The sequence below is a fragment of the Trachypithecus francoisi genome, unplaced genomic scaffold (genome assembly GCF_009764315.1).
Source record: "Trachypithecus francoisi isolate TF-2019V2 unplaced genomic scaffold, Tfra_2.0 Lachesis_group9, whole genome shotgun sequence".
Lineage (NCBI taxonomy): Eukaryota > Metazoa > Chordata > Mammalia > Primates > Cercopithecidae > Trachypithecus > Trachypithecus francoisi.
In genome coordinates, this window is record NW_022681474.1 from 65,835,228 (window position 1) to 65,860,348 (window position 25,121).

The following is a 25,121-nucleotide window of genomic DNA, read 5'->3' on the forward strand; positions in this document are numbered from 1 at the left end:
AACAAAAGGCAGAACAAAAATTAGGTATTTATTTTTTTCCCTCTGTCACATAGGGCAGTATCTGGAAACTGCAGATAGTTTAAATTAAATAATAATAATAATAATAAAAAGCAGGGGGTGTGAGAGGACCAAATAAAGAGATGGGAAAGTTTCCAGAGAAATGAGGTCAAGGAGGAAAGCTGGAATAAGACATTAGCTGGGGGTAGAGGGGTGGGAAATGGAGATTAGAAATTAACAATCAATCAACATAGCTAGTTAACAAATACTTACTGGGTGCAGAACTTCATGCTAAGTCATGTATGAATTAAAATCATTTGTCATGAAAGCTCCATTATGCTTTGTGATCCTGGATTCCTTTTTTTAAATATTTTTGTTTTTGAGGCACAGTCTTGCTCTGTCACCCAGACTGGAGCTCAGTGGCACGATCTCGGCTCACTGCAACCCCCACCTCCTAGGTTCAAGTGATTTTCCTGCCTCAGCCTCCCACGTAGTTGGGACTACAGGCACCCACCACCACACCCATCTAATTTTTGTATGTTTAGTAGAGACGGGGTTTCACTGTTGGCCAGGCTGGTCTTGAATTCCTGATCTCAAGTCATCTGCCTGTCTCGGCCTCCCAAAGTGCTAGGATTACAGGCCTGAGCCACCATGCCCGGCCGTGATCCTGGATTCCTTTGACTTTTTAGACTCACCACTCTAACTTAAACCATTTAGATTTTATCAATATCCAGTCAAGATCCACTGGTGATGAATGGTACTCTTCAGAATAGGAAACGATGCAGCCTAAAATCTAGAAATAAGGAAACCTTTCTCTTGGCTTATCCCCAACTCAAAGACACTTGGTTGTAAGTTTAGAAAGCTAAAAATTTTAATAAATATGAGCCTCTGAAAGGATGGCATCTTCTCATTTCACAAGGTTCTAAGAATCAACAAATGTTACTTGCTAATTGTAAATATATAAGATGAGTTAAAGGGCAAAGACTGAACTATCACAACAGAGAAACACAAAGCAGTAGATACATCAAAGGAAAACCATTTTAAAACATAATTTATAAATCTGAGTTCTGGGAAGAAAATTGGTTATAGTCAGTAATATTCATTGTTCAAGGACTTCTGATTTATTTTCATGCTCTGCACAATGTGTTAATGCTAGATCATGCAAATGTTCTAGGACAGTTTATTCTTTATTTACTTAGAACTAAAATAGGGCAAGAGAACCCAGCTTTCTGGACCTAAAAATTTTCTTTCTTTTTTTTTTTTTGAGGCGGAGTCTTGCTCTGTCGCCCAGGCTGGAGTGCAGTGGCCAGATCTCAGCTCACTGCAAGCTCCGCCTCCCGGGTTCCCGCCATTCTCCTGCCTCAGCCTCCCAAGTAACTGGGACTACAGGCGCCCGCCACTCGCCGGCTAGTTTTTTGTATTTTTAGTAGAGACGGGGTTTCACTGTTGGCCAGGCTGGTCTTGAATTCCTGATCTCAAGTCATCTGCCTGTCTCGGCCTCCCAAAGTGCTAGGATTACAGGCCTGAGCCACCATGCCCGGCCGTGATCCTGGATTCCTTTGACTTTTTAGACTCACCACTCTAACTTAAACCATTTAGATTTTATCAATATCCAGTCAAGATCCACTGGTGATGAATGGTACTCTTCAGAATAGGAAACGATGCAGCCTAAAATCTAGAAATAAGGAAACCTTTCTCTTGGCTTATCCCCAACTCAAAGACACTTGGTTGTAAGTTTAGAAAGCTAAAAATTTTAATAAATATGAGCCTCTGAAAGGATGGCATCTTCTCATTTCACAAGGTTCTAAGAATCAACAAATGTTACTTGCTAATTGTAAATATATAAGATGAGTTAAAGGGCAAAGACTGAACTATCACAACAGAGAAACACAAAGCAGTAGATACATCAAAGGAAAACCATTTTAAAACATAATTTATAAATCTGAGTTCTGGGAAGAAAATTGGTTATAGTCAGTAATATTCATTGTTCAAGGACTTCTGATTTATTTTCATGCTCTGCACAATGTGTTAATGCTAGATCATGCAAATGTTCTAGGACAGTTTATTCTTTATTTACTTAGAACTAAAATAGGGCAAGAGAACCCAGCTTTCTGGACCTAAAAATTTTCTTTCTTTTTTTTTTTTTGAGGCGGAGTCTTGCTCTGTCGCCCAGGCTGGAGTGCAGTGGCCAGATCTCAGCTCACTGCAAGCTCCGCCTCCCGGGTTCCCGCCATTCTCCTGCCTCAGCCTCCCAAGTAACTGGGACTACAGGCGCCCGCCACTCGCCCGGCTAGTTTTTTGTATTTTTAGTAGAGACGGGGTTTCACTGTGTTCGCCAGGATGGTCTTGATCTCCTGACCTTGTGATCCGCCCGTCTCGGCCTCCCAAAGTGCTGGGATTACAGGCTTGAGCCACCGCGCCCGGCCGACCTAAAAATTTTCAAAGCAAAACAAATGCATACTCTTCCGAAGGAATCATTTGCACCCCCTTCCCATGTGTGTAGGCTGATATGGGAGTAAGAATACAGATTGTTTTCATGCCTGTGACCCCGGACGTAGGCCTAGATCAATGCATAGGTGTCTCTTCATAATTTTTCTCTGCTTGTCTAATGTTTTTACACTTTCCTAAGCTGACTTTCTTCTTAACTTCACCAGCGTGGGTCACAGTATATTTTAGACAGTTCTTCACGACGTTTTTACTATCATTTCCCAAGGCAGCAATGGATAAAGCAATATAATATGATCATCATTTTATTTCCCAAAACTTCCTCAGAGTCAACATCTGCCATCCAAATGCAAGCATTCCATCTCAGACAGCTCCTAGCTTCCCAAATTTCATTTATGCAGCTTGGATTTCATTATCCATGGCATGGAACGTAGTCTAAGATCAATTCTGTAATTAACCAACTGTAATAATTCTCAGAAGAATGACACATGTCACAAATATTCAGATGAGTGTGTTGAGATGCTTTTAGAGACTTTCCTAGTTCCTGCGATTAGTCCAGAAGTTAATTCATGATGGAGGTTTAAGAGAGATTTCCACTGGATTTATGGCATTCAATTTGTGGAATTTCACGTTTACATGTACACACATGTCAGGTAACTAAGAGAAAAACCCTTCTTTCCCCTGAGTTGGGCAATGGGGTATCCTGGATCTACCTACAGAGTAACTATAAAAGTAAAATCAAACAGCGTATGTACTGAGCTAGCATTGTTTTTACAAGGCTCTAATTGCTCGCTCTCCCAGTTGTAAAAGACATAGGCTGAATACAGCTATGATTACAATGACTTAGAAGGATTAACAACCACAAGTGTGGTGACAGTATTATAGGAAAACAAATCTGCATTAGATAGAGCAACATTTATAGGGCTTGAAGGTAACTGTTCTCATAAAACTGAAAACGCTGCAGCATTTCAGGGAAAATGTGAGAGTATCCCGGAAACCATAGCTCTAGTTCCAGTTCCACTATTGAGCCTGTGCCTTAGTTTCTCTGTCTAGAAGATGGAAGAGAAGAACAGTGGCGTTGGTATTTGCTTCCCAGAAATAGATGAAATTTGGTGAAATAATCCATGAAAAGTATACTCAGTTATGGCAAGTTTAAATATTCCCCTTAATAATTTTAAGTGAATTTTTAAAAGGTTTTAAGCACCACATTTTCAAAAGAATCCACTCAGTATAAGTTGCTCAATATATAACACAATTGCAAACTACCGTATATCCATGGCTCCACTGGAAGTAAGAGACAGAAACACTAAGGAAAACAGCATGTGCTCCGGGAAATCGGGAACTTTGTTTCTAGGAGTTCACAAATTCCACAATATTTGGCATATTGTATTGACTGAAATTTTGTTATATTTTTGTCAGTTCCCATCTTGGGAAATAAACCAAGAGTTAGATTATTAAAATGTAAACCTGCATTAAAAATAACCATGTGATTCTCAAAAGCAAAAATAAATGCCTCAAATCAGAACATATTCAGTCTATCTTTCTTTTGTTTGAATGATGCTCGCAGGTGGCTTTCCTCGCTTTCCTTTGGTGTAAGCATTTACTAGAAAGCAAAGAGTTGTACAGGTTGAACCACAGGAAATTGTCTAACGGCTATTTCACATGATTCAACCTAATATAAGGATTGAGAGGTACTGGTGACCAAACTTTTAGGCACATTAAATTGAAGATTAGACAACTTAGAACCCCAGAGTTCCTTAAAGTCTAGGTCATAGGCTGGGTGTGGTGTCTTACGCCTGTAATCCCAGCACTTTGGAAGGCCGAGGCAGGATTGCTTGAGCCCAGGAGTTTGAGACAAGACTGGGCAACATGGCAAGACCCCTGTCTCTACAAAAAATTAAAAAATTAGCTGGGCACATAGTCTCAGCTACTTGGGAGGCTAAGGCAAGAGGATCGCTTGAGCCCGGGAGGTCAAGGTTGCAGTGAGCCATGATCGTATCACTGCACCCCAGCCTGGGTGACAGAGCGAGACTTGTCTCAAAAAACTTTAGATTGTAAACTGGGCTGAGGATTGCTGGGATGCGTAATAGATTGTCTACTCTCTTCTTTAATGTATCCTATTCTAGGTAAATATATGTAAACAAGTAAACTGAGTTAACTACTGGGAGAATTAAGAACTACAGATCTACACAGGCAGATTTCTTTGGTTAGTCTGTGCTCTACCATCTGAGCTGCAACATCAGCCTCACTGAGGTTACCTGAGTATCCAAGGACTGAATCAAGCAAAATTATATTCCTTACAATAAAATTTCAATAAACCTTCTGAATCCAACAATCTTACCTGCTGATTTGGTCTGACATCACTGAAATTTATTTTTTTCCCCAAGTCTCGAATCACTGCGTTCTTAGTTTCACGAATCTGATCATCACTCACTGGTTGAGGAGACTTTGTATTTTTCTTCACTAATCCCTGGGATGGCCTGTAAGATAAATCCACATCCGACACACCCATGAAAAGCACTGGCCAGGGTGAAAAGGCCTAGAAATCAGAATGGTTGAAGTGACAACCAGAAACCAGCAGTCATTAGGCACTTAGGGAATTAAGCCCTGTGCAGAGAATCAGTATTTGTAAAGGTCTTTTTGATATTTTAATTAAAACAAAATTTTTTTGAAACAGAGTCTCACTCTGCCACCCAGGCTGGAGTGCAGTGGTGCAATCTCGGCTCGCTGCAACCTCTGCCTCTTGGGTTCAATGATTCTCCTGCCTCAGCCTCCCGAGTAGCATAGATTACAGGCATGCACCAACATGCCCAGCTAATTTTTTGTGTTTCTCCTAGAGACGGGGATTTCACCTTGTTGCCTAGGCTGCTGTCAAACACCAGACCTCAAGTGATCCACCTTCCTCGGCCTCCCAAAGTGCTGGGATTACAGGCACGAGCTACCACACCTAGCCTGATATTTTAATTATTAATAATCATTCAAAGTAATCATCTCCTTTGTCCTGAAGTGTTCCACATCCATTCTGTGTCTAAGAGAATAAGATTATCTAGGAATCCACAAAATGAGAGCCCTGTCCCAGATCAAGCTATTCAATGCACATATCGCCTCTTAACTAGCATCTTACATCAAGAAACCCCAATGACACTTACATGGATGGTGCACTTCTAGGCAGCCCCATGGCATTTGTGGGTGGGATGGAAGGGAGAGAAGGCAGAACAGAGCTGAGAAAAGCCACTGGGTTCTGAATCCGGCTGGTAGGAGAGACAGGAGTTGGGGACACACAGCGGGGCTGAAACTGGTTTCCGCTGGGAATGGAAAATGTGAGTGGTGGTGGTGTTGGCTCTGTTGGGCCTGGTGGGGGTGGTTCATTTTGGATGGAAAGCCCTCCTGGAGATTTGGTTTGCATGGAGGGGTGAGACGCTAAGAGGCTTTCTTTGCTCACTGTCCTCTGAATAGTTTGAGGAGTGCTGCTCAAAGTGAACACTGGAGAGCTGGAAGGGGCCACAGTTGCTGCGGTGGTGTTCGTGGAGGGGAAGAAATGCTTCGGCCGGGCCAAGCTGAACGTCTGTGATGAAGGAGCCTTCACCTGCTTACTGGATGTTGTCACCGCTGGGGGAGCAGTGGAGTTCAAAACACTCATGTTGAAAGGAAACTCCTTAGGAGATGAAGGAGATGGGTTTTGCAACTGGTGTTGTTCCAGTAAGACTTGGTTATGAAGCTGTTGTAACTGAGTGGAATCACTGTACACAAAACAAGGGTAAACAAGGGTGGAGAGAGAGAAGGAAATGTGTTATTATTGGCCTCACCTTTCAAACAATGTACAGACAGACTATTTATAACTTGATGATAGGCGGGGCACGGTGGCTCATGCCTGTAATCCCTGCACTTTGGGAGGCGGAGACAGGGGGATCACTTGAGTCCAGGAGTTTGAGACCAGCCTGGGCAACGTGGTGAAACTCTGTCTCTACAAAAAAAAAAAATTTTATATATATATGAGGCCGAGGTGGGAGGATTGCTTCAGCGATCCCAGGAGGATCCCAGGAAGATCACTTGAGATCCCAGGCTTGAGCCTGGAGGCGGAGATTGCAGCGAGTCCTGATCATGCCACTGCACTCCAGCCTTGGTGACAGAGTGAGACCTGTCTCAATAAATAAATAAAATAAAATAAAATAAAATAACTTGATCCTAATAAAGAACACACAACCAGAGTGGCAAAAATCAGCTGACCAATAATTGGTGAGTTTGTCTTTCCTTCTTTCCAAGGGCGTCCTTGACACTGTATTCTTTGTATTGTGACCTTTGAGTTGTGCAACAAAGAGTTTATAAATTGGAAAAGAGAAATAGAGACAATGTTTCTCTTGTAGGCAGTGCTCAGAGTTCTGATGACCAGGGGAAAGTATCCCAGCTTCAGAACAGAAGGCACTGAGCTACACACCAGTGTGAGTTACTGAAAAGGGCCGAATTCTCCATAAGAACATGCTGTATTCTCCACTCTGCCTTGTTTTAGAGCAGACCTTAACAAAGAAGCCAGATGTGTCTCAGAGGGGTTTCTCATTCTCTTGTGATGACAAACCTTTATAGATAAGGTGACCATATGTCCCGACACATTCAGGAAGGTCCTGGTTTAACATCTTTTCCTGGCATCATTATTTTTGTTTTTGTTTTTGAGACAGAGTCTTACTCTTTTGCCCAGGCTGGAGTGCAGTGGTGCGATCTCGGCTCACTGCAACCTCTGCCTCCTGGGTTCAAGCGATTCTTGTGCTTCAGCCTCCCAAGTAGCTGGGACCACAGGTGTCTGCCACCATGCCCGGCTAAATTTTGTATTTTTAGTAGAGACAGGGTTTCACCATTTAAGCTAGACTGGTCTTGAACTCCTGACCTCAAATGATCTGCCCGTCTTGGCCTCCCAAACTGGTGGGATCACAGGCGCGAGCCACCGTGCCTGGCCCTGACATCATTATTAATAGAAGTCACTTTCACTCTCAGAAATGTCCTAATTTGAATGATGATTATTTGCTCACCCTGATTATAAACCTTGCCTTAGACTTTTATTGTTCCTAAAAGGAGAAAGATCAAACTGGAAGCAGTTTCTCCATTTATAGAACCTGAGTCACAGAGGCATCACATGATTTGCCTTAATGGTCCGTTGCATTCAATGGTCTGTTGAATTCAGTGGTCTATTAAATTTCTCTTCACGAAAGAGTTCTTTTTTAACAAAGTGTAATGAAAATGTCTTAAAATCATATATGCATAAAGTCATTAAGGCTGCCAAACTTTGATGTTTAGGAGAATCTACTCTTGAATGAGTAACCACAGGAGGACCCATATGTGGGATCACAGTGCTTCAGGACCACTAATTATATGATCTTTATTTTATTTTTATTTTTTAATTATTTTAGGCAGTCTTACTCTGTCACCTAGACTGGAGTGCAGTGGCACAATCGCGGGTCACTGTAGCCCCGACCTCCTGAGTTCAAGTGATCCTCCTGCCTTAGCGTCCCAAGTAGCTGGGACCACAGGTGCGCACCTCCTGGCCCTGCCAATTTTTATAGTTTTTGTAGAGTTGGGGGTCTTGTCATGTTGCCCAGGCTGGTCTCAAACACCTGAGCTCAAGCAATTTGCCTGCCTTGGCCTCCCAAATTGCTAGAATTACAGGCATGAGCCACTGCGCCTGGCCGGTTTTATGTTCTTTGGAAATATGTGTTGCTTTTGGGACACAGAGACTCTGCATTATAAGGAATACAAAAGAAATTATTAAGGATTTTGAATTCTGAAGATAAAATGCCAAACAACAAACTTGAGATACTGTATCAAGTACTTTTGAAAACAGGTTTGGCAATGACAATTTCTGGCAATGTGTGCTGGAGCCAGCTCACTGGCTTTGAAGAACAGATAGTGCACATCTCATTTCAACTACCCATTTGATGACTTTCTCTTAGTAGCTTGAAATTGGTGCAAATGCTAAAAATCGGGGCTTTCTCTCCCCTGTCAGTCATTAAACACTTTCCAGTGCATCACTGACTTGGAAAACTAATTCTGAGTAAATCTGCTATGGTTTTAGCAGCAGTCACTGTGCTGGTTGCACATTTGAATCACCTGGAGACTGTAAAAGACAAATGAACCTTGCTGATTTAGGCACCTGCTCAGTTAATTTACCTGCAATGGAATTCAGACAGAGTTATTATTATCTTTTCAAATGTAGGTCAGTCATTCTCAAACTTTACTGGGCCTCAGAATCCTCTGGAGGGCCTGTTAAAACACAGGTTTCTGGCCCCCATCCCTAGAGTTTCTGATTCGGCAGGTGTGGGGTGGAGCCTGGGAGTCTGCATTCCAACCAAGCTTCCAGGTGATGCTGATGTGGCGGGTCTGCCTACCACAAGGCCCCAGCTGATTCTCACAGTCACCCAGGACTGAGAACCACTGCCCTAAAGAAACACTTGGCCCCAAAGCATAGGCTTTCCTAGTATATTCTGACCTTTGTCTGACATTTATCTCACTTTTAAATGTTAATTATTGTGTTTTCCTGGTGTAGCGGGTGGGTGGTAGGGAGTGGGGAAGAGTTGCAACTCAGGGTTGTTACTTTCTTTTTCTTTTTTCTCTCTTTTTGAGACAGAATCTTGCTCTGTCACCCAGGCTGGAGTGCAGTGGCATGATCTCAGTTCACTGCAACCTCTGCTTCCTACGTTCAAATGATTCTTCTGCCTCAGCCTCCCGAGTAGCTGGGATGACAGGCATGCGCCACTATGCCTGGCTAAATTTTGTGTTTTTAGTAGAGACGGGGTTTCACCATGTTGGCCAGGGTAGTCTAGAACTCCTGACCTCAAGTTATCCACCTGCCTTAGCCTCCTAAAGTGCTGGGATTACAGACGTGAGCCACCGCTCCCAGCCGAGGTTATTTCTCTAACTCTAGACCAGTGGTTTCCAAACTGGCTGCACATTAAAATAATCTGATTCAATTTAGATGGAAGGCATAAATATTTTTTAAAAGCTCCAAATTTTATTCTAGAGTGTGACCAGGATAAGGAATCACTGCTCTAGACAGCTTAATATTCAATCTGAAATTTCAAAGTCAGGCTTTGATGATACAAAGTTTAAAAATGACGGCTTCCCTTTCTGTTGCAATTTTAAGATCTACTTTATCTCTGTTTTCCATATGAATAGCAAATAGAAGGAACAAGCAGAAAATTGTATCCTTGAGAAGACTGAGTCAATATATTTTAATGCAAAATGTGTGAGGTTAAACCAATGAGGTTAAAACTAGCAAGAAAAGGTTGTAGGCATGTAGATTTACAAAGGGTGTGTGTATGTGTGAGTGTGGTGAATATATATATTCATATCTATACTAATGTAAACATATGTATACACAAGAGAAAACTTAAGGAAGGCAAAGAATATTAAAGAACTATATAGTGCCGAGAACTATGTTTCTAGAGAGTGTCACTACATGATTTATTAGAGAGACGTCTTATGTTAATTGGAAGTCTCATGTGGCAGACACTGCTGTCTACTTAATTCCTCCCTTGTAAAAGAACCCGATTTTGTTTATGGTGGCAATATGTGCAGCTAAAGACTGCACTTCCAGCCTCCTTTGCAACTAGTGTCTCATCTGCCTAAATTCTGGCCAAAGAGGCAGAAGCAGAAAATTTTGGTTGAAACCTCTAAGAAGTCTCCTTAGAAGAGATTCTAACATCAAGAGTGATATCTGGGTGCAGTGGCTCACACCTGTAATCCCAGCACTTTGTAGATGTGGTGACTTGACCACCATCAGCTGTCTTGGACCATGAGGGGACCTAGGGAAAAAGCCAGTGTTTGGGATGGCAGAGCAGAAAGACAGAAGGAGACTGGATTCTTAATGACCATGGAACCAGCATTCATAGCCCCAGACTCCCTGTCTACTTTCTTTATATGAGAGAAAATAAACCCTCAAGTATTTAAACCCTGTTAGTTTGGGTTGTCTGCAACGTGAAGCTCAACTTAATCCTAACTGACATACCTGAGGACTGCTCTGACCTTTTTCTATGCTCAAATCCTATCCTAAGGGACCTAGGGAAAGTCACTTCTAAAACAAGCCATAGCCATAAAATCTCATGAAACAGGTCTTTTTTTTTTTTTTTTTTTTAGAAAGAATCTCATTCTGTCACCCAGGCTGGAGTGCAGTGGCGCAATCTCGGTTCATCGCAACCTCTGCCTCCTAGGTTCAAGCAATTCTCCCACTTCAGCCTCCTGAGTAGCTGGGATTAAAGGCATGCGCCACCAAACCTGGCTAATTTGAAACAGGCCTTTTTGACCCACTGTATGGTGGTTTTCTTTTCATCCCAACTCTGGCATGGCATCACGTGACAAACAGCAGACTCCCTTATTTTAACTTAAACATTCCTTTCTACTGACTCCAAGTTTTCAGACAAAACTTAACTCTTTCAATTGCCAACCACAGAATCCCCAGCCCCACCTATGACTGGTAAGTCCCTGCTTTGCAATGTCCTGCATTTTGGGGCCAAACCAATGTTTATCTTCTTGTATTGATTTATGATTTTACCTGCAATTCTTGTGTTCCTGAAATGCATAAAACCAAACTGCAACCTGACTGCCTTGGGTGCACTTTCTCTGGACCTCTGGAGACTGTTTCCCTGGGTCGTAGTCACTCATATTGACTTAGAATAAACCTCTTTAAATCTGTTGGCAGAATTTCTTTTTTCCATCGTACTATGTAACGGCCCCTAAAACTGTTACCGGGGAAGAGACAGTCCTACAAAGGAGGCAATTCCCCAGGAGGTTGTTTGGGGTTACCTGTCCCCTGTAACTCCCTTCTCTGAGAACTTTTTCCACCTACGGTTTCTTCCAAACATAAATCCTCTAACAGTTGAGTGTACTGGGGGAGAGGGCAGGAGGTCACCTGACCAGCCTGGACCAACTAGAATTGGGAGTTGAGCTGCTGAGATTGATTTAGTTAACAGTGGTACTTGACACAGATTATGATGTGGAATGGGGACATGGCCATGATGGGCCACTTATGAACTGATGGGTCTTCAAAGAGAGAAGAATGGATCAGATAAGTAAAGAGGAAACAAGGAGATGCTCACGTAGACAGAGGGCGAACCAGTCGCACAAGCTCTAGCAGACAGAGGCTGGACTGACCTGTGATCCTGAGATGACAGGTGAAGAGGTCCAGCTCCTACCTCTCCAGTTCTTCTCCTGCAGGGCTTGGTTCTGTTTGGCTCACCCATTTCTGCCTATATCCCTGCAGTAATCTCTTCCCCTCTTTTTACTTTAAGTGGATTCCTGTTTCCTGTGACTGACAGGACTTTGAGGGGACTGAGACATTTCTGGATGTGACTTGCTTAGAGGCATGTTTCACAACATTGAATCTTATGTCCAGAATTTTGCCATATATGGTGATGAGAAGAATATAAACTAAACACGAATGACTTCCAGTGAACATCTCATGGTGATGAGCAAGCCACAGTGGGTGCACTGGTGCTGTAGATTTTGATGTTGATATTTAAAAGTTTTTGTAAGTAGAAACAATTTTTTATGAATTTGATGTGTGGATGAAACAGGAAATAATAGCAATATCATGCCCTGTATTTGCTATGTTGTGGATGGACATTTTAAACATTGTAACATGGCTTTCTTTTTCTTTTTTTCTTTTGAGACGGAGTCTCGTTCTGTCACCCAGGCTGGAGTGCAGTGGCGCGATCTCGGCTCACTGCAAACTCCACCTCTTGGGTTCACACCATTCTCCTGCCTCAGCCTCCCAAGTAGCTGGGACTACAGGCGCCCACCACCACGCCGGTTAATTTTTTGTATTTTTAGTAGAGACGGGGGTTTCACCATGTTAGCCAGGATGATCTTGATCTCCTGATCTTGTGACCTGCCCACCTCAGCCTCCCAAAGTGCTAGGATTACAGGCGCGAGCCACCGCACCCGGCTGTGATTGCAACACGGCTTTCTAGAGAGTCAGGACAACAACCACATTAGGCTCCTGAGTTGAGTCAGAAAATCATGACCACTTCTTTATCCTACTATATTTATCCAGCAGCAGCTCGGAACTATCTAAAAAATACTAAATAACTTTTCTATAATGACTACAGAAGCTTAAATTGAAGCAGAAATGAGAAATATAAGGATGAAATTACAGACTGTAAAGACGATTAGATACAAAAAATGTCTTTATAAGAGAAGCACAGAAGTGCTTTACCTGGGGCCTCTAATGTCAGAATGTCAGACAAATGTTTCTGAATTAGTTTAAGTGCAACATTGCTTGGAGGTAGAATATTAATTAAGGATAATAGTGATAGTGTGCTTCTATTAATGTAAGGATGTACATTTGGCAAAACATTTAATGTGTATTTTCTCATTTGGGAATTCCCCTTTTTGGTTCTATCTTTTTTTTTTTTTTTTCCCCTGGACAAGTCTTGCTCTGTCACCCAGGCTGGGGTACAGTGGCACAATCACAGCTCACTGTAGCCTGAAACTCCTAGGCTCAAGTGATCCTCCTGCCTCTGTCTCCCAAGTAGCTAGGACTATAGGTATGCATCACCATGCCTGCTAATTTTTTCACTGTAAATTTTTTTCTTTTAGAGACAGGGGTCTCACTATTTTTCCCAGGCTGGTCTCAAATTCCTGGGCTTAAGCGATCCTCCTGCCTCGGTCTCCCAAAGTGCTGGGATTACAGGTGTGAGCAACTGTGCCTAGCTGAGTTCCATTATTTTTAAGATCAGACTCAAGAAAAGATCACAGAAGCTCCTGGTTATTCGTCCTACTTTTTACTTACAGTTTGGGTTTGGCCAGAACTGGAGGGGGCTCTTTGATGGGGGAAGAAGGCTCTGGGATTTTTGTTGCCTGTCCGTTGAACCTCTCCTGGAAAGAATTGGGCCTGGTCTGTCTGGTGGTCACCACACCAGCCTCAGAGGATGCTTCACTTCCTTTGTCATCTTCAGGCAGGTTGAAGTGCACACGAAGCCCAATCCTAGAGCTGGACCGGGGCTCATTGTGGTTCACCAGAACTCCCTCGAGTTTGGGTTTGGGGGGTTGTTCCACAGACGGAGGCTCTGAGTGGGGTGGGGAGGGCTGTGGCTCAATAGCAGCCAGGTTGGTGGTGGAGTTGGCTGAGTGAAGAGACCCATTGTTGCTGAGGTCCTCATTTCCTGAAAGGACAATAACAGGACCTGAGTTGTCAGCCACTGTAAGCCTGAACTGGGGCATGTGCACAAATGGGAAAGTGTTCACACCAATGAATGTATGAATGGGAAATGCTTGTCAAAAACAGATCATCATCGGGGCATTAAAGAATGGTAAGGATACAGGAAAAAAATTAAATTAAAAATAAAATACTAAATTTAAAGTATAAATACACCTTTGGAAAGAAATTTAGAAATTTATTGAGGAGATGTTCTCTTAGGAAATATAATGACGACAGCAGGGTAATTGGAGTGGTGGCTGTAAGCGCAATAAGAAATGGAAAACTGGACACTGTTCAAGAACATTTTCCTCAATAATTCAAATCTTTTTGGGAGAGCCAAGCCAGCTTCGTATGAAAAACAGTAAGGAATGGTAACACGACGTCTGCATATTCACACTCAAAGTCACAGGCGAAACTGTTCTGGCATTAAAGGGTCCTTACCTCTCACATGCAGCTGTGCAATGCTTGACACTGTGCCGTATTTGTTGCTTGCAGTACATGTGAAGCACCCAGAATCTTCTGCAAACACCTCAGCAATGACCAAGGTGCAAATCTCCTCTATATGCCAGTGAAACAGAATGGTTACTGACTTAATTATGAAAATAGAATTATAGAATTTACTGATATCAGATGATGATTCTACAAAGTCAATATAAGAAGCTGGTTATATTAATTCTTTGAAAACAATTGGTCAAAACAATTATTTGATTGAATTGACTGATTAGTAGGCAAAATGAGTCAAAGAATGTAGAAACAATAACTCCATGCAGACAGGCCAAGTATTGACGGGGAATTTTTTTTTTTATAGACGGAGTCTTGCTCTGTCACCCAGGCTGGAGTGCAGTGGCAAGATCTCGGCTCACTGCATCCTCCACCTCCCAGGTTCAAGTGATTCTCCTGCCTCAGCCTCCCGAGTAGCTGGGACTACAGGCGTGTGCCACCTGCTAATTTTTGTCTTTTTAGTAGAGATGGGGTTTCGCCATGTTGACAGGCTTGTCTTGAACTCCTGACTTCAAGTGATCCGCCCGCCTTGGCCTCCCAAAGTGCTGGGATTACAGGCGTGAGCCACCATGCCCGACCTGACAAGGGGATTTTGTAAAAATTGTTACATATTATGGATTCTCAGATAATCTTCTATTCTTAATGTCATCAGTACAGATGGCAAAAATCGAAATGAATGACAATAAACTTTTTAAAAATCACAAAAACAAACTAGGAGTCAAAGGAAAAGGAAATTTCTGTGAAATTAAAGAACTAATAAAACATTTTCTAAACCTAGGTCTCTCGCTATTTCCCTGGGGAACTTTTGCAGTAAGATTATTTTAAACAAGGACCACAATTTAAAATTGGACAGCAAATATTTTGCTTTACTAGTAGTAAAGAACTGAGAGAGTAACTTGAAATTCTGGGTGAAAGAAGAGTGAAAGGCATTTCTACTTTTGTATCACTATGGTAAATCTTATGGATTACTCTGATACACTGTGAACAATGATCCTCTGTGAATGACTACAGAGGTGATTCCCAGGTAGAACCACATGACTGCCATCCAAAATTATTAAAGTTAGATATTCCTTGACAGCTAATAAAGAGGAGGTATAAGACAGTAGCATAAACCTCCAGTTATCACTCCATATAAATGACATTAAAAACAAAATTATTAAAAAATAGTTGCATTAGGAGAAACTTGGCAGGCATCTCAGTGCTTCATGATAATTGAATTGAATTAACTAGACCATTTCTAGGAAATCTGGCTGGGGGGCATGGCAGGCAGTATTGAGTATTGCTGTTTGAACGCGTCCCCCAATATTCATGTGCTGGAAACAATTCCCAGTGTTTCAGTGTTGGGATGTGGAGCCTAAGGGGAGGTGTTTACGTCATAATGCCTCTGCCCTAATAAATGGATAAATGTTGTTATCATGGGAGTGGATTCGTCATGAAAGTAAGAGTGGCCCCCTCTCTCCCTCCCTTCTCTTGTGCACTTGCTTTCTTGCCCTTCTACCTTCTGCCATGGAATGACACAGCATGAAGGCCCTCATCAGATGCAGGCCCCTTGATCTTGGGCTTTCCAGCCTCCAGAACTATAAGAAATAGATCCCTGTTCCTTATTAAAAATCACCCAGTTTCAGGTATTCTGTTACAGTAGCACACAGTGGACCAAGGCAAGTACCTACTCAGTAACTCGTCCTCCTCATACCTCCTTGTTGATAGAACTTTGGCTTTGTCTACTCTACTTGGAGTGGTCATATGTTTTGAAGAAAGCTGGCCTCTCTCAGCCTCAGGTGGTAAATCATGACTGGTCTAAGCCAGTCAAGCTAACTCCATTCTTGTTAAGTGGTAGTTGAGACACATAATTCCAGTCAGTGTGATATTGAAACCATCACCACAGGGTTGACAAGAATTGCATGCTCGGCTCGGGAAAGAAATATAGTTAAGCGTTAATCAGGCTGCACTTTGACCCACTTTCTTTGTCACTTAAAGTCATATAGCACTAGATCCTGACCATCTGCATCTGCTTGTTCCTATAGATAGGATTTCTGACATTAGGATCATAAGACTATTTAAGAATTGATTTGCATCCGCGTTGTTCCTATAGACAGGATTTTATTTATTTATTTATTTATTTTTTGAGATGGAGTCTTGCTCTGTCACCCAGGCTGGAGTGCAGTGGCGTGATCTCGGCTCACTGCAAGCTCTGCCTCCCAGGTTCACACTATTCTCTCGCCTCAGCCTCCCAAGTAGCCAGGACTACAGGCACCTGCCACCACACCCGGCTAATTTTTTGGATTTTTAAAAGTAGAGATGGGCTTTCACCATGTTAGCCAGGATGGTCTTGATCTTCTGACCTCATGATCCACCTGCCTCGGCCTCCCAAAGTGCTGGTATTACAGGCATGAGCCACCGTGCCCAGCCTCTATAGACAGGATTTCTAACATTAGAATCATAAGGCTTCTATTTTTTTTGAGACAAGGTCTTGCTCTGTTGCCCAGGCTGGAGTGTAGAGGCATAATTTCCACTCACTGCAGCCTACACCTCCCAGGTTTGAGTGATCCTCCCACCTGAGCCTCCTGAGTAGCTGGGACCACAGACATACACCACCATGCCTGGCTAATTTTTAAGTTTTTGTAGAGGTGAGAGTCTCACTATATTGCCCAGGCTGGTCTTTAACTCGTGTGCTGAAGCGATCCTCCCACCAAAGTGTTGGGACCATAGGTGTGAGCTACTGTGCCCAGCCTCATAAGGCTTTTGTTTAGGATCTCTTAAGGCGTTTTTTCAGACCATGAATTCCAGCAACTAGTTTGAAGACCCCCACAGAAGATCGAGATCAGCAATGAGAACATGGCTTCTTCATCGCCCCGTCCCATGACTTCACCCTGCACTTTTCAACCAACCAGTGATCTCCGCTCTTCAATCCACTCCAAAACCCTTAAAAATCCTAGCCCGGCTAATTTTTGTAAATTTAGTAGAGATGGGGTTGTATGTATGTTGGCCTGGCTGGTCTCGAACTCCCAACCTCAGGTGATCCACCCGTCTCAGCCTCCCAAAGTGCTGGAATTACAGGTGTGGGCCACCATGTAGAGAGAATTATAGTAATGAGATCACAAACCAGCTTTCTCTGACAGGGTTGCAAATACAATCTGATTTTTCTGGGTGGCACAGAGAGGACATTTGGATGTTTTTGCCCTGTTTTGTGAGTGACTTGAACTTTCTAAGTTCGCCTACTGTCACTTGTATTTCATCTTAGTATCCTCCCAACTAAATCAAATCACATCACAGATATTTTACCGAATCTCTGCAAGCTGCAAAATCTGATGATGCGTAAGTTTTGAGATACCTAGGCTATGGAACTGAAATTCACCTAGCATTATAAAAATTGCTTTGCCTAGTTTTGAGAGGGCTCAAATGGCAGCCATTTATGGAGGAAAAGAAACACTTCTCAATAACCAAGACACACTTCTCAATGACCAAGAGCCAACTGCATTCATATGAGGTATTAAATATATATTCCAGATTTGCACATGCTCCCCTCCTCTCCTCCTACAATAATAGCTATAGCTCATTTGGATGGCTTTTTTTTTTTTTTTTAAGAACAGATGCTTGTTCTGTCACCTGGGTATTGTAGTGTCATGATCTTGGCTCACTGCAACCTCCACCTCCCAAGCTCAAGCGATTCTCCTGCCTCAGCCTCCCAAGTAGCTGGGATTACAGACGTGCACCACCATGCCTGGCTAATTTTTGTATTTTTCCTAAAACTTTATTTTTCACTTTTTATTCATCTCAGTGTAACTTCATTATGCATTCTTATATATATAAAATCACTCATATACTAATGAATTACAGTTGAAATCATCTTTACCTGGCTCTGCCATGGATCGAGGTTCTAAAAGAAAAAGAAAAGTAGAAGATTCTGAGCATTTATTTTACTGAGAAACTACATGTTCATCAGAAGCCTCCTATAGAATTTCACAGTCTCTTGCACACTCAGGAGTGATACAATAAGGTTATGTGACAATATTGAGTAAGATGACTTTAACAGGGGTAGGATGGATATTACAGAAAGGCAGCAAAAGACCAAAAACTGTTTTTTGGTTGTTGTTGTTGTTGTTTTTGAGACTGAGTTTTGCTCTTGTTGTCCAGGCTCGAGTGCAATGGCACGATCTTGTCTCACTGCAACCTCTGCCTCCTGGGTTCAAGCAATTCTCCTGCTTTAGCCTCCCAAGTAGCTGGAATTACAGGCATGTGCCACCACAACAGGCTCATTTTTGTATTTTTAGTAGAGACGGGGTTTCATTGTGTTGACCAGGCTAGTCTCGAACTCCTGACCTCAGGTGATCTGCCCACCTCAGCCTCCCAAAGTACTGGGATTACAGGCATGAGCCACCGCGCCTTGCCCAAGAGCAACAATTAAATGATATTGCTTCCTCTTGAAATAAATCTGGGCTTCCACTTGGGGTACATAAACCTTAGCCAAGGAAGTTTCCGAGTTAGCTCTATTTCAGAAATGACTTGCTTTTATTGGCACTCATTCAGCCTTACCTGAAAAAGGTTTGTGAAGACTGAGAGATTGTTCTTGGCTTTGGGCTCTGATATTCTAATAAAATGTACACTATACCTCCTGCTCTGAGGTTTCTAAGATTCAGAGCCTCAGGATAGATCAGAGTTTTTTCAAGAGTAGGTTTTGTTTTGTTTTGTTTTGTTTTGTTTTTTGAGATAAAGTCTCGCTTTGTTGCCCAGGCTGGAGTACAGTGGCAAGATCTTGGCTCACTGCAACCTCCGCCTCCTGGATTCAAGTGATTCTCCTGCCTCAGGCTCCTGAGTAACTAGGACTACAGGCGCCTGTCACCACACTTGGCTCATTTTTGTATTTTTTGTAGAGATGGGGTTTCACCATATTGGCCAGGCTGGTCTCAAACTTCTGGCCTCATGTGATCCGCCTGCCTCGGCCTCCCAAAGTGCTGGGATTAAAAGGTGTGAGCCACCATGCCCAGCCAGGAGTAGGTTCTTACCTTAAAATTCTTTGGGCTTCATGAAAATGCCCACGGTGGTACTGAATATAGGTGTTTAATTGATATTGAATTGCCAACACTCAAAAAGTAGTTGTTGAACTTAGTTTTAATCTTCTTCACTGGTAAACCCACTGAATTTTTTTTCTCTCTCTGTTTTTTTTTTGTTTGTTTGCTTTTCGTTTGTTTGTTTTGTTTTGTTTTGAGATAAGGTCTCACTCTGTTGCTCAGGCTGGAATGCAGTGGTACGATCTCAGCTCACTGCAACTCTGTCTCCTGGGTTCAAGTGATTCTCCTGCCTCAACCTTCAGAGTAGCTGGGACTACAGGTGCATGTCACCACACCCGGCTGAGTTTTTGTTTTTTTTTTTGTTTGTTTGTTTGTTTTGTTTTGTTTTGGTAGAAACAGGGTTTCACCATGTTGGCCAGGCTGGTCTCAAACTACTGACCTCAAATAATCCATCTGCCTTGGCCTCCCAAAGGCCTGGGATTACAGGTGTAAGCCACTGTGCCTGGCATCTCTCAGTTTAAATGGCATTCAGAATATATTATTGTTGCTGCTACTGCCAATAAAACCTGACAGTAGCACTGATTCCTATGTCACACTGATCTAAGGACTACTGTTTTGTGATAGACAGAAAAAGATTAAGAAAAAAGCAAGTAACTCACCACAAAAAATGATGTGTGTGAGGTAATACATATGTTCATTAGCTCAACTTAGCCATTCCACAATGTATATATATTTCAAAACATCATGTTGTACATGGTGAATTGTAAAATTTTTATTAATCAATGTAAAAAATAAAAAATAAATAAACAAAAGTTATACATGTTCATTGTGGAGAAACTAAAAAAATACAGAAATGCAAAAGGAAGTAAAACAATTGACCCTAGACTCACTGCCCAGAGAAAGACTGCCAACATTTTAGCAAATTTCTTTCCCAAGTTTTTCTATAATAGATTGTTCTACATAGTTAATAAAACATATTTTTAAAAAGCAAGTACGTTGCAATGTAGTTTGTGGCTGAAATGGGTCAAGGAGAAAGCACTGCATGACAAGGTGAAAGCATGGTGCAATAAGAAAAGAAGAACTAACTATGTAAATTTCTAAATAATTCTTACAATAAAAAAGAGCAAGAACCGAATGTGAAATAAAGAAATACAAAGACCTAAGTAAACATGAAAAAGAAAAGTTTCATCCCAGACTTACTTAGTGAAGTGCAGATTAAAACAAGTGTTCCCATTTTTGGCCTGTAAAGTTAGTGAAGATTTTTAATAAAATGGTTAACACTCATTGTTGGTGAAGGTGTGAGACGAAAGGTATTCCCATGTATTGTTGGTTGTAGTAGGATATAGCTAGGGCGACGTGTGTCCCAGTTCAACTGGGACAGACCTAGTTTATGCCTGGGATCCCTGTATAATTATTAATAGCATCCTCTTTCACTCCCCCAAAGCATCTCAGTTTGGCTGATTAATTGTGTGATCATCCTAAATTTAGTTCAATCCTTTGGGGTGGCATTTTGGCAACATATTTTAAAAGCCTAAAAATGTAAATTTACAGCAGCAATTCTCGTACTAGAAATTTATTCCAGGGCAGTAACTGTAGATATTCACAGCTACTGGGGAGGCTGAGGTGGGAGAATCGCTTGAACGGAGGAGGTGGAGGTTGCAGTGAGCCGAGATCGCGCCACTGCACTCCAGCCTGGGTGACAGAGTGAGATTCCATCTAAAAAAAAAAAAGAAAAGTAAGGAGGCTCTGTGTTTATTGACATTGAAAGGCGTTCATTAAATGTTGAGTAAATAATCAATTTACAAAAAAAGAATATGATGATTTTCTTTAAAAACTATGCATGGAAAATTTCTTGGAGAACATATACTGAAATATTAATAGGAGTATGACTACAGGTGTTTTTTATTTTATTCTCGACTATATTTTTAGTTAGTTGTTAAAAAGTTATAAAAATAAGTGTGTACAATAATTTCATAAAAACAAAATATCAGAAAATAATTTAAAGCATTAACTTACTTTTCTGTAAAATCCTAAAATCTGGAGAATCTTCTATTAAAGTCCCTTCTCTGTACCACTCAACCTTAGGAGATGGAGCTCCTTTTACTCTGCATTCAAAGACAACCAGCTGACCCTCAGAAGCTGATAAATTTTGTAGCATCTATAATGATAAGAAGAATGTAGTTAGAACCAAAAAGTACACATTTTTGTAATCTAGTCCCAGTGTTGAATTTTAGAAAAAGATGCCATCTCCAACTTTGGATTTTTCTCCAAAGCATCTACATCTCTAGCAGCTTCAGTTCTGTGGATGTGCATTCAAAAGTAGTTTTGAGAGCTTGTTTGGAGGTTCGAGCAGGGGAGCGCGGCTACTCCTATGCCCCTGACCGAAGACTGGTCCTCCTATATCAGGTATGGTCATCTTCTTCCACTGAGTGCACAGCTTCAGGAGGGACGCACATGGAGCAGGGAGGGAAGAAGAGGACACCCGCATAGCCAGCTGGATCAGCTGAATTAATTCTGACTGTCAATGGGGTGACAGATGTCGCAGCCAGATCGCCCTCACATCCCAAAAGTAGATTTGAAGACAGAATCATCTGAACTCATATAAAGCTTTTCCCTCACTATTGTTTTCCTTTCTCTCTCTACCAATGCTAAGTAAATTTATTAAATATTAGGCAAGACATTTTGAGTAATGTAGCTATTTTTAATACAGTATCTTTGGGGTGGTTTTTTGTTGTTGTTTTTGTTTTGTTTTGTTTTGTTTTGTTTTTTTGGCGGGGGGGGTTTTGTTTGGTGTTTTTTTTTTTTTTTTTTTTTCTCTGAGACAGGGTCTCACTCTCTTTCCCTGACCTCTGATCATCCACCACCTCACCTCCTTTTCGGCTGAGTAAATGTGTAATGCACACTAGAAATGCCACTGCAATTGTACTGATAAAGAACTGTTTGATTGAAAGCTCTTTTGCCTCTTGACTGTCACAAGTGCCCCATGCAATTTCCCAGGCTGTTGTGCAGTGTTGTGATCATTGCTAACTGCAGCTTCAACCTCCCAGGCTCAAGCGATCCTCTCACCTCAGCCTCCTGAATAGCTGGGACTAAAGGCACAGGTCACCACGCCTGGAATTTTTTTTTTTTTTTGATAGAGACAAGGTTTTGCCATGTTGCCCAGTCTGGTGTCGTACTTCTGGGCTCAAGTGATCCACCCGCCTTGGCCTCCCAAAGTGCTAGGATTACAGGCTTGAGCTTCCACACCCGACCTCAGTACCTCTGTTCTTAAATGCCCAAGTTGTGTTGGATTTCTAGAAATAATAATAATCTTTAAATCTGCAGTGAGTATCTACTAGATGTGTTCAACATAGGAGTGATGTATTAGTCCACAAAAGAATGTGGCTGCTCATAATGTGGAAGGGTTATATGGCCCAAGAAACTGGTTCTGTCTTCCTAGCTTTGCCTTATTTACATTCTGCAGTCCTGGAAATTGATTTTCACTTAGCTATTTTGATTTCCTTATGTGGTCTTTACAGGATAGCCTCACTAATCCGTTGCGGAATAAAAGCAATCACAGTCTTTATAAAATCCTAGTCACACATACAGTCATATGTCACTGTAAAATATGTTGTAAATTTGAGAAGGAATCATTAAATGCTTTTCCACACTCCCACAATAAAAGGTTTACGGAGACCACTTTGAATTGTAAGATATCAGTGTATACTATACTAGACTCTAGAAGATAATAAAATGCACATTTTTTCACAACTAGTTTCTTATTCATCATGATTTGTGAGCTGAAAACCATACATTTCTTTTCTGTAGTTGGCAATTCATGTGATTATGAAATACTTCTTTGGTACATGTATTGGTATATTTTTGTTTTTCATTTGGCCCAAAGACTGTAAGCATAAAAAGGTTATAATTAAACTTCCTCCAAAAACTCTGTAAGCAACAAATGCTGCATGGCTTTCTATTATTACAATTTTTGGACCTGCATTTAGGAAATACTGGCTCTTGCTTCAGAGAAGGGGAAAGTCGATCGTTTTTTCTCTTTTGTCATTCGCTGTTACGAATATTTCGTTATTTTTTACAGTTCTTGTCTGAACAACTTATGATATTCTGTACTTGGTCCTATCGTACTTAATAGCATTTGTCTAAGGAGCATATGGGGCTGGGGAAAACCACATAGCATTAGCTGTGTAAGAGACTTTCACCGCAGGGGTGTTATGCATTGATAATTGTGACAGCCAGGGGGAGCTGTAGTTCAACGCTAGTGTTTTATTCTGTCTGAGGTCCCAAATTTGTTTGCTGAAGTAATTCAGGATGGGATTAGCACCGAGTGGTTTCTGAATTAATAAAGAACTATTTGACCGAAAAATCTAATTATTCTTTGTCTTCCCAAAACATCTACTAATGACAAGAACAGAAAACAGGAAGCATCAGTAAATTTTGGGTGCTCCCGGCAAACTGGTATGTCCTCCACCCTGACCTCTGAGCAAATTGTGTGCTCAAATGGGAGCTTTGGGACCCATTGAAAACTTTAATGGCACTTAGACACCTTCCTGGAGCTTATACATAATAAAGTTTTCATTCCTTTACTGAGTACTGATGATGTGCCACACTGGAATGAGCTTCCATCACAGACATTAGGAGGCCCACTCCACACTCTGTAGTATCTCATATAACTAGGCTGGGCTTGTGAATAGAACACAAGTCTTGGCCTTTGATGTTAAATGAATAACAACCACCTGATGGTTTAAATTGTGAGCACCATATTTTCTCAAAGAGATCCTTTTGCAAGCAGGGCTTTCGTGTAACCTCTGCAGATTGAGAACTGGCTCATATATCTGAGCTGAACTTTAGGCCATATCAGAGCATATCAGATTGACCTCATTCTACTCTGAATGTACTGTTTCATTTACTCAACCCCTTCTGCCACCACCACCTTTTTTGATGTTTGGTTTGGTTTTCTAATTGGTTTGCCTCAAGAAGGAATGAAAACTATGACTCTTAACAGAGGGTCATCTCACAAGCCACTTAGAAAGCTGTTAAGAGTCATAGTTATAAGGATAATGATGGTTGTTATTGCTGAAAGCTGCTTTTCTACAAAGTTTCATGAGAAAGAGCTGGCTCATATTGCCACAGATCAGGATCCAAACCAGTTACACTACTAGAACACAGTGTAGCTGACATCACATTCATCACAGCAGTAAGTCTTAGGCTGTTTGCTACTAATGGCATGGGGTGTACAGACTTGATCATATTCATTTCAGCTTCACTGACAACAAATGAGACAAACAGTCTCCAACTAGCAAAGATTAAGTTAGTCTTTTCTAGGAAATATGAATCTGGACTAAAGTCATTATAACCAAAGATCTACAACTTCCTCAGGTATGCAGCATTCAAAGTGCAAATCTATCTTGTGTGTCATCACTAAACTGGTCATCTGGGAGGACATTCTTTGTAGGGTGACTTGACAACATAGAGACTTGGGAAGCATGTCTTCTTCCATGGCCATTTGACATTTTACTTTTCTTCTCTATTCTTTCGAAAGACACTCTGAAGTCACAAAGTAATGAAAATAATAATTTCTTCTTAGCTGAAATGGAAGGGTTTTTTTGTTTTGTTTTTTGAGATGGAGCACACTCTGTCACCCAGGCTGGAGTGCAGTGGTATGATCTCGGGTCACTGCAGCCTCCACTTCCCGGGTTCAGTGATTCTCCTGCCTCAGCCTCCCAAGTAGCTGGACCATAGGCGAGTGCGACCACGCCTGGCTAATTTTTGCGTTTTTAGTTAGAGACAGGGTTTCGTCATCTTGGTCAGGTTGGTCTTGAACTCTTGGCCTCAAGTGATCCTCCTGCCTCAACCTCCCAGAGTGCTGGAATTACAGTTGTGAGCCACTGTTCCTGGCCTGAAGTGGAAGTTATTTGTCACAGAATAAATGTGTGCCTGCTTTGTGCCAAGCACCATGCCCACTGCTATAAATGTGAGTTGAAAGGATA

The 25,121-nt window shown here is 41.7% G+C and overlaps 1 protein-coding gene across 4 annotated transcripts in view; it reads right to left on the reverse strand.

Moving 5' to 3' along the window:
* The window catches only part of MYPN (myopalladin), a 103,870-nt gene that overhangs the window by 32,456 nt on the left and 46,293 nt on the right, over nt 1-25,121 (reverse strand). For 3 of the 4 annotated variants that reach the window (XM_033208751.1, XM_033208755.1, XM_033208754.1), the window contains 6 exons: nt 21,151-21,292; nt 17,979-18,002; nt 14,066-14,182; nt 13,217-13,589; nt 5,592-6,182; nt 4,784-4,922 (listed from right to left, as the gene is read on the reverse strand). In XM_033208751.1, coding sequence (XP_033064642.1) covers nt 4,784-4,922; nt 5,592-6,182; nt 13,217-13,589; nt 14,066-14,182; nt 17,979-18,002; nt 21,151-21,292 — 1,386 coding nt within the window. The remainder of the gene's footprint in view (nt 1-4,783; nt 4,923-5,591; nt 6,183-13,216; nt 13,590-14,065; nt 14,183-17,978; nt 18,003-21,150; nt 21,293-25,121) is intronic. The other variant, XM_033208753.1, reaches the window with a different exon arrangement.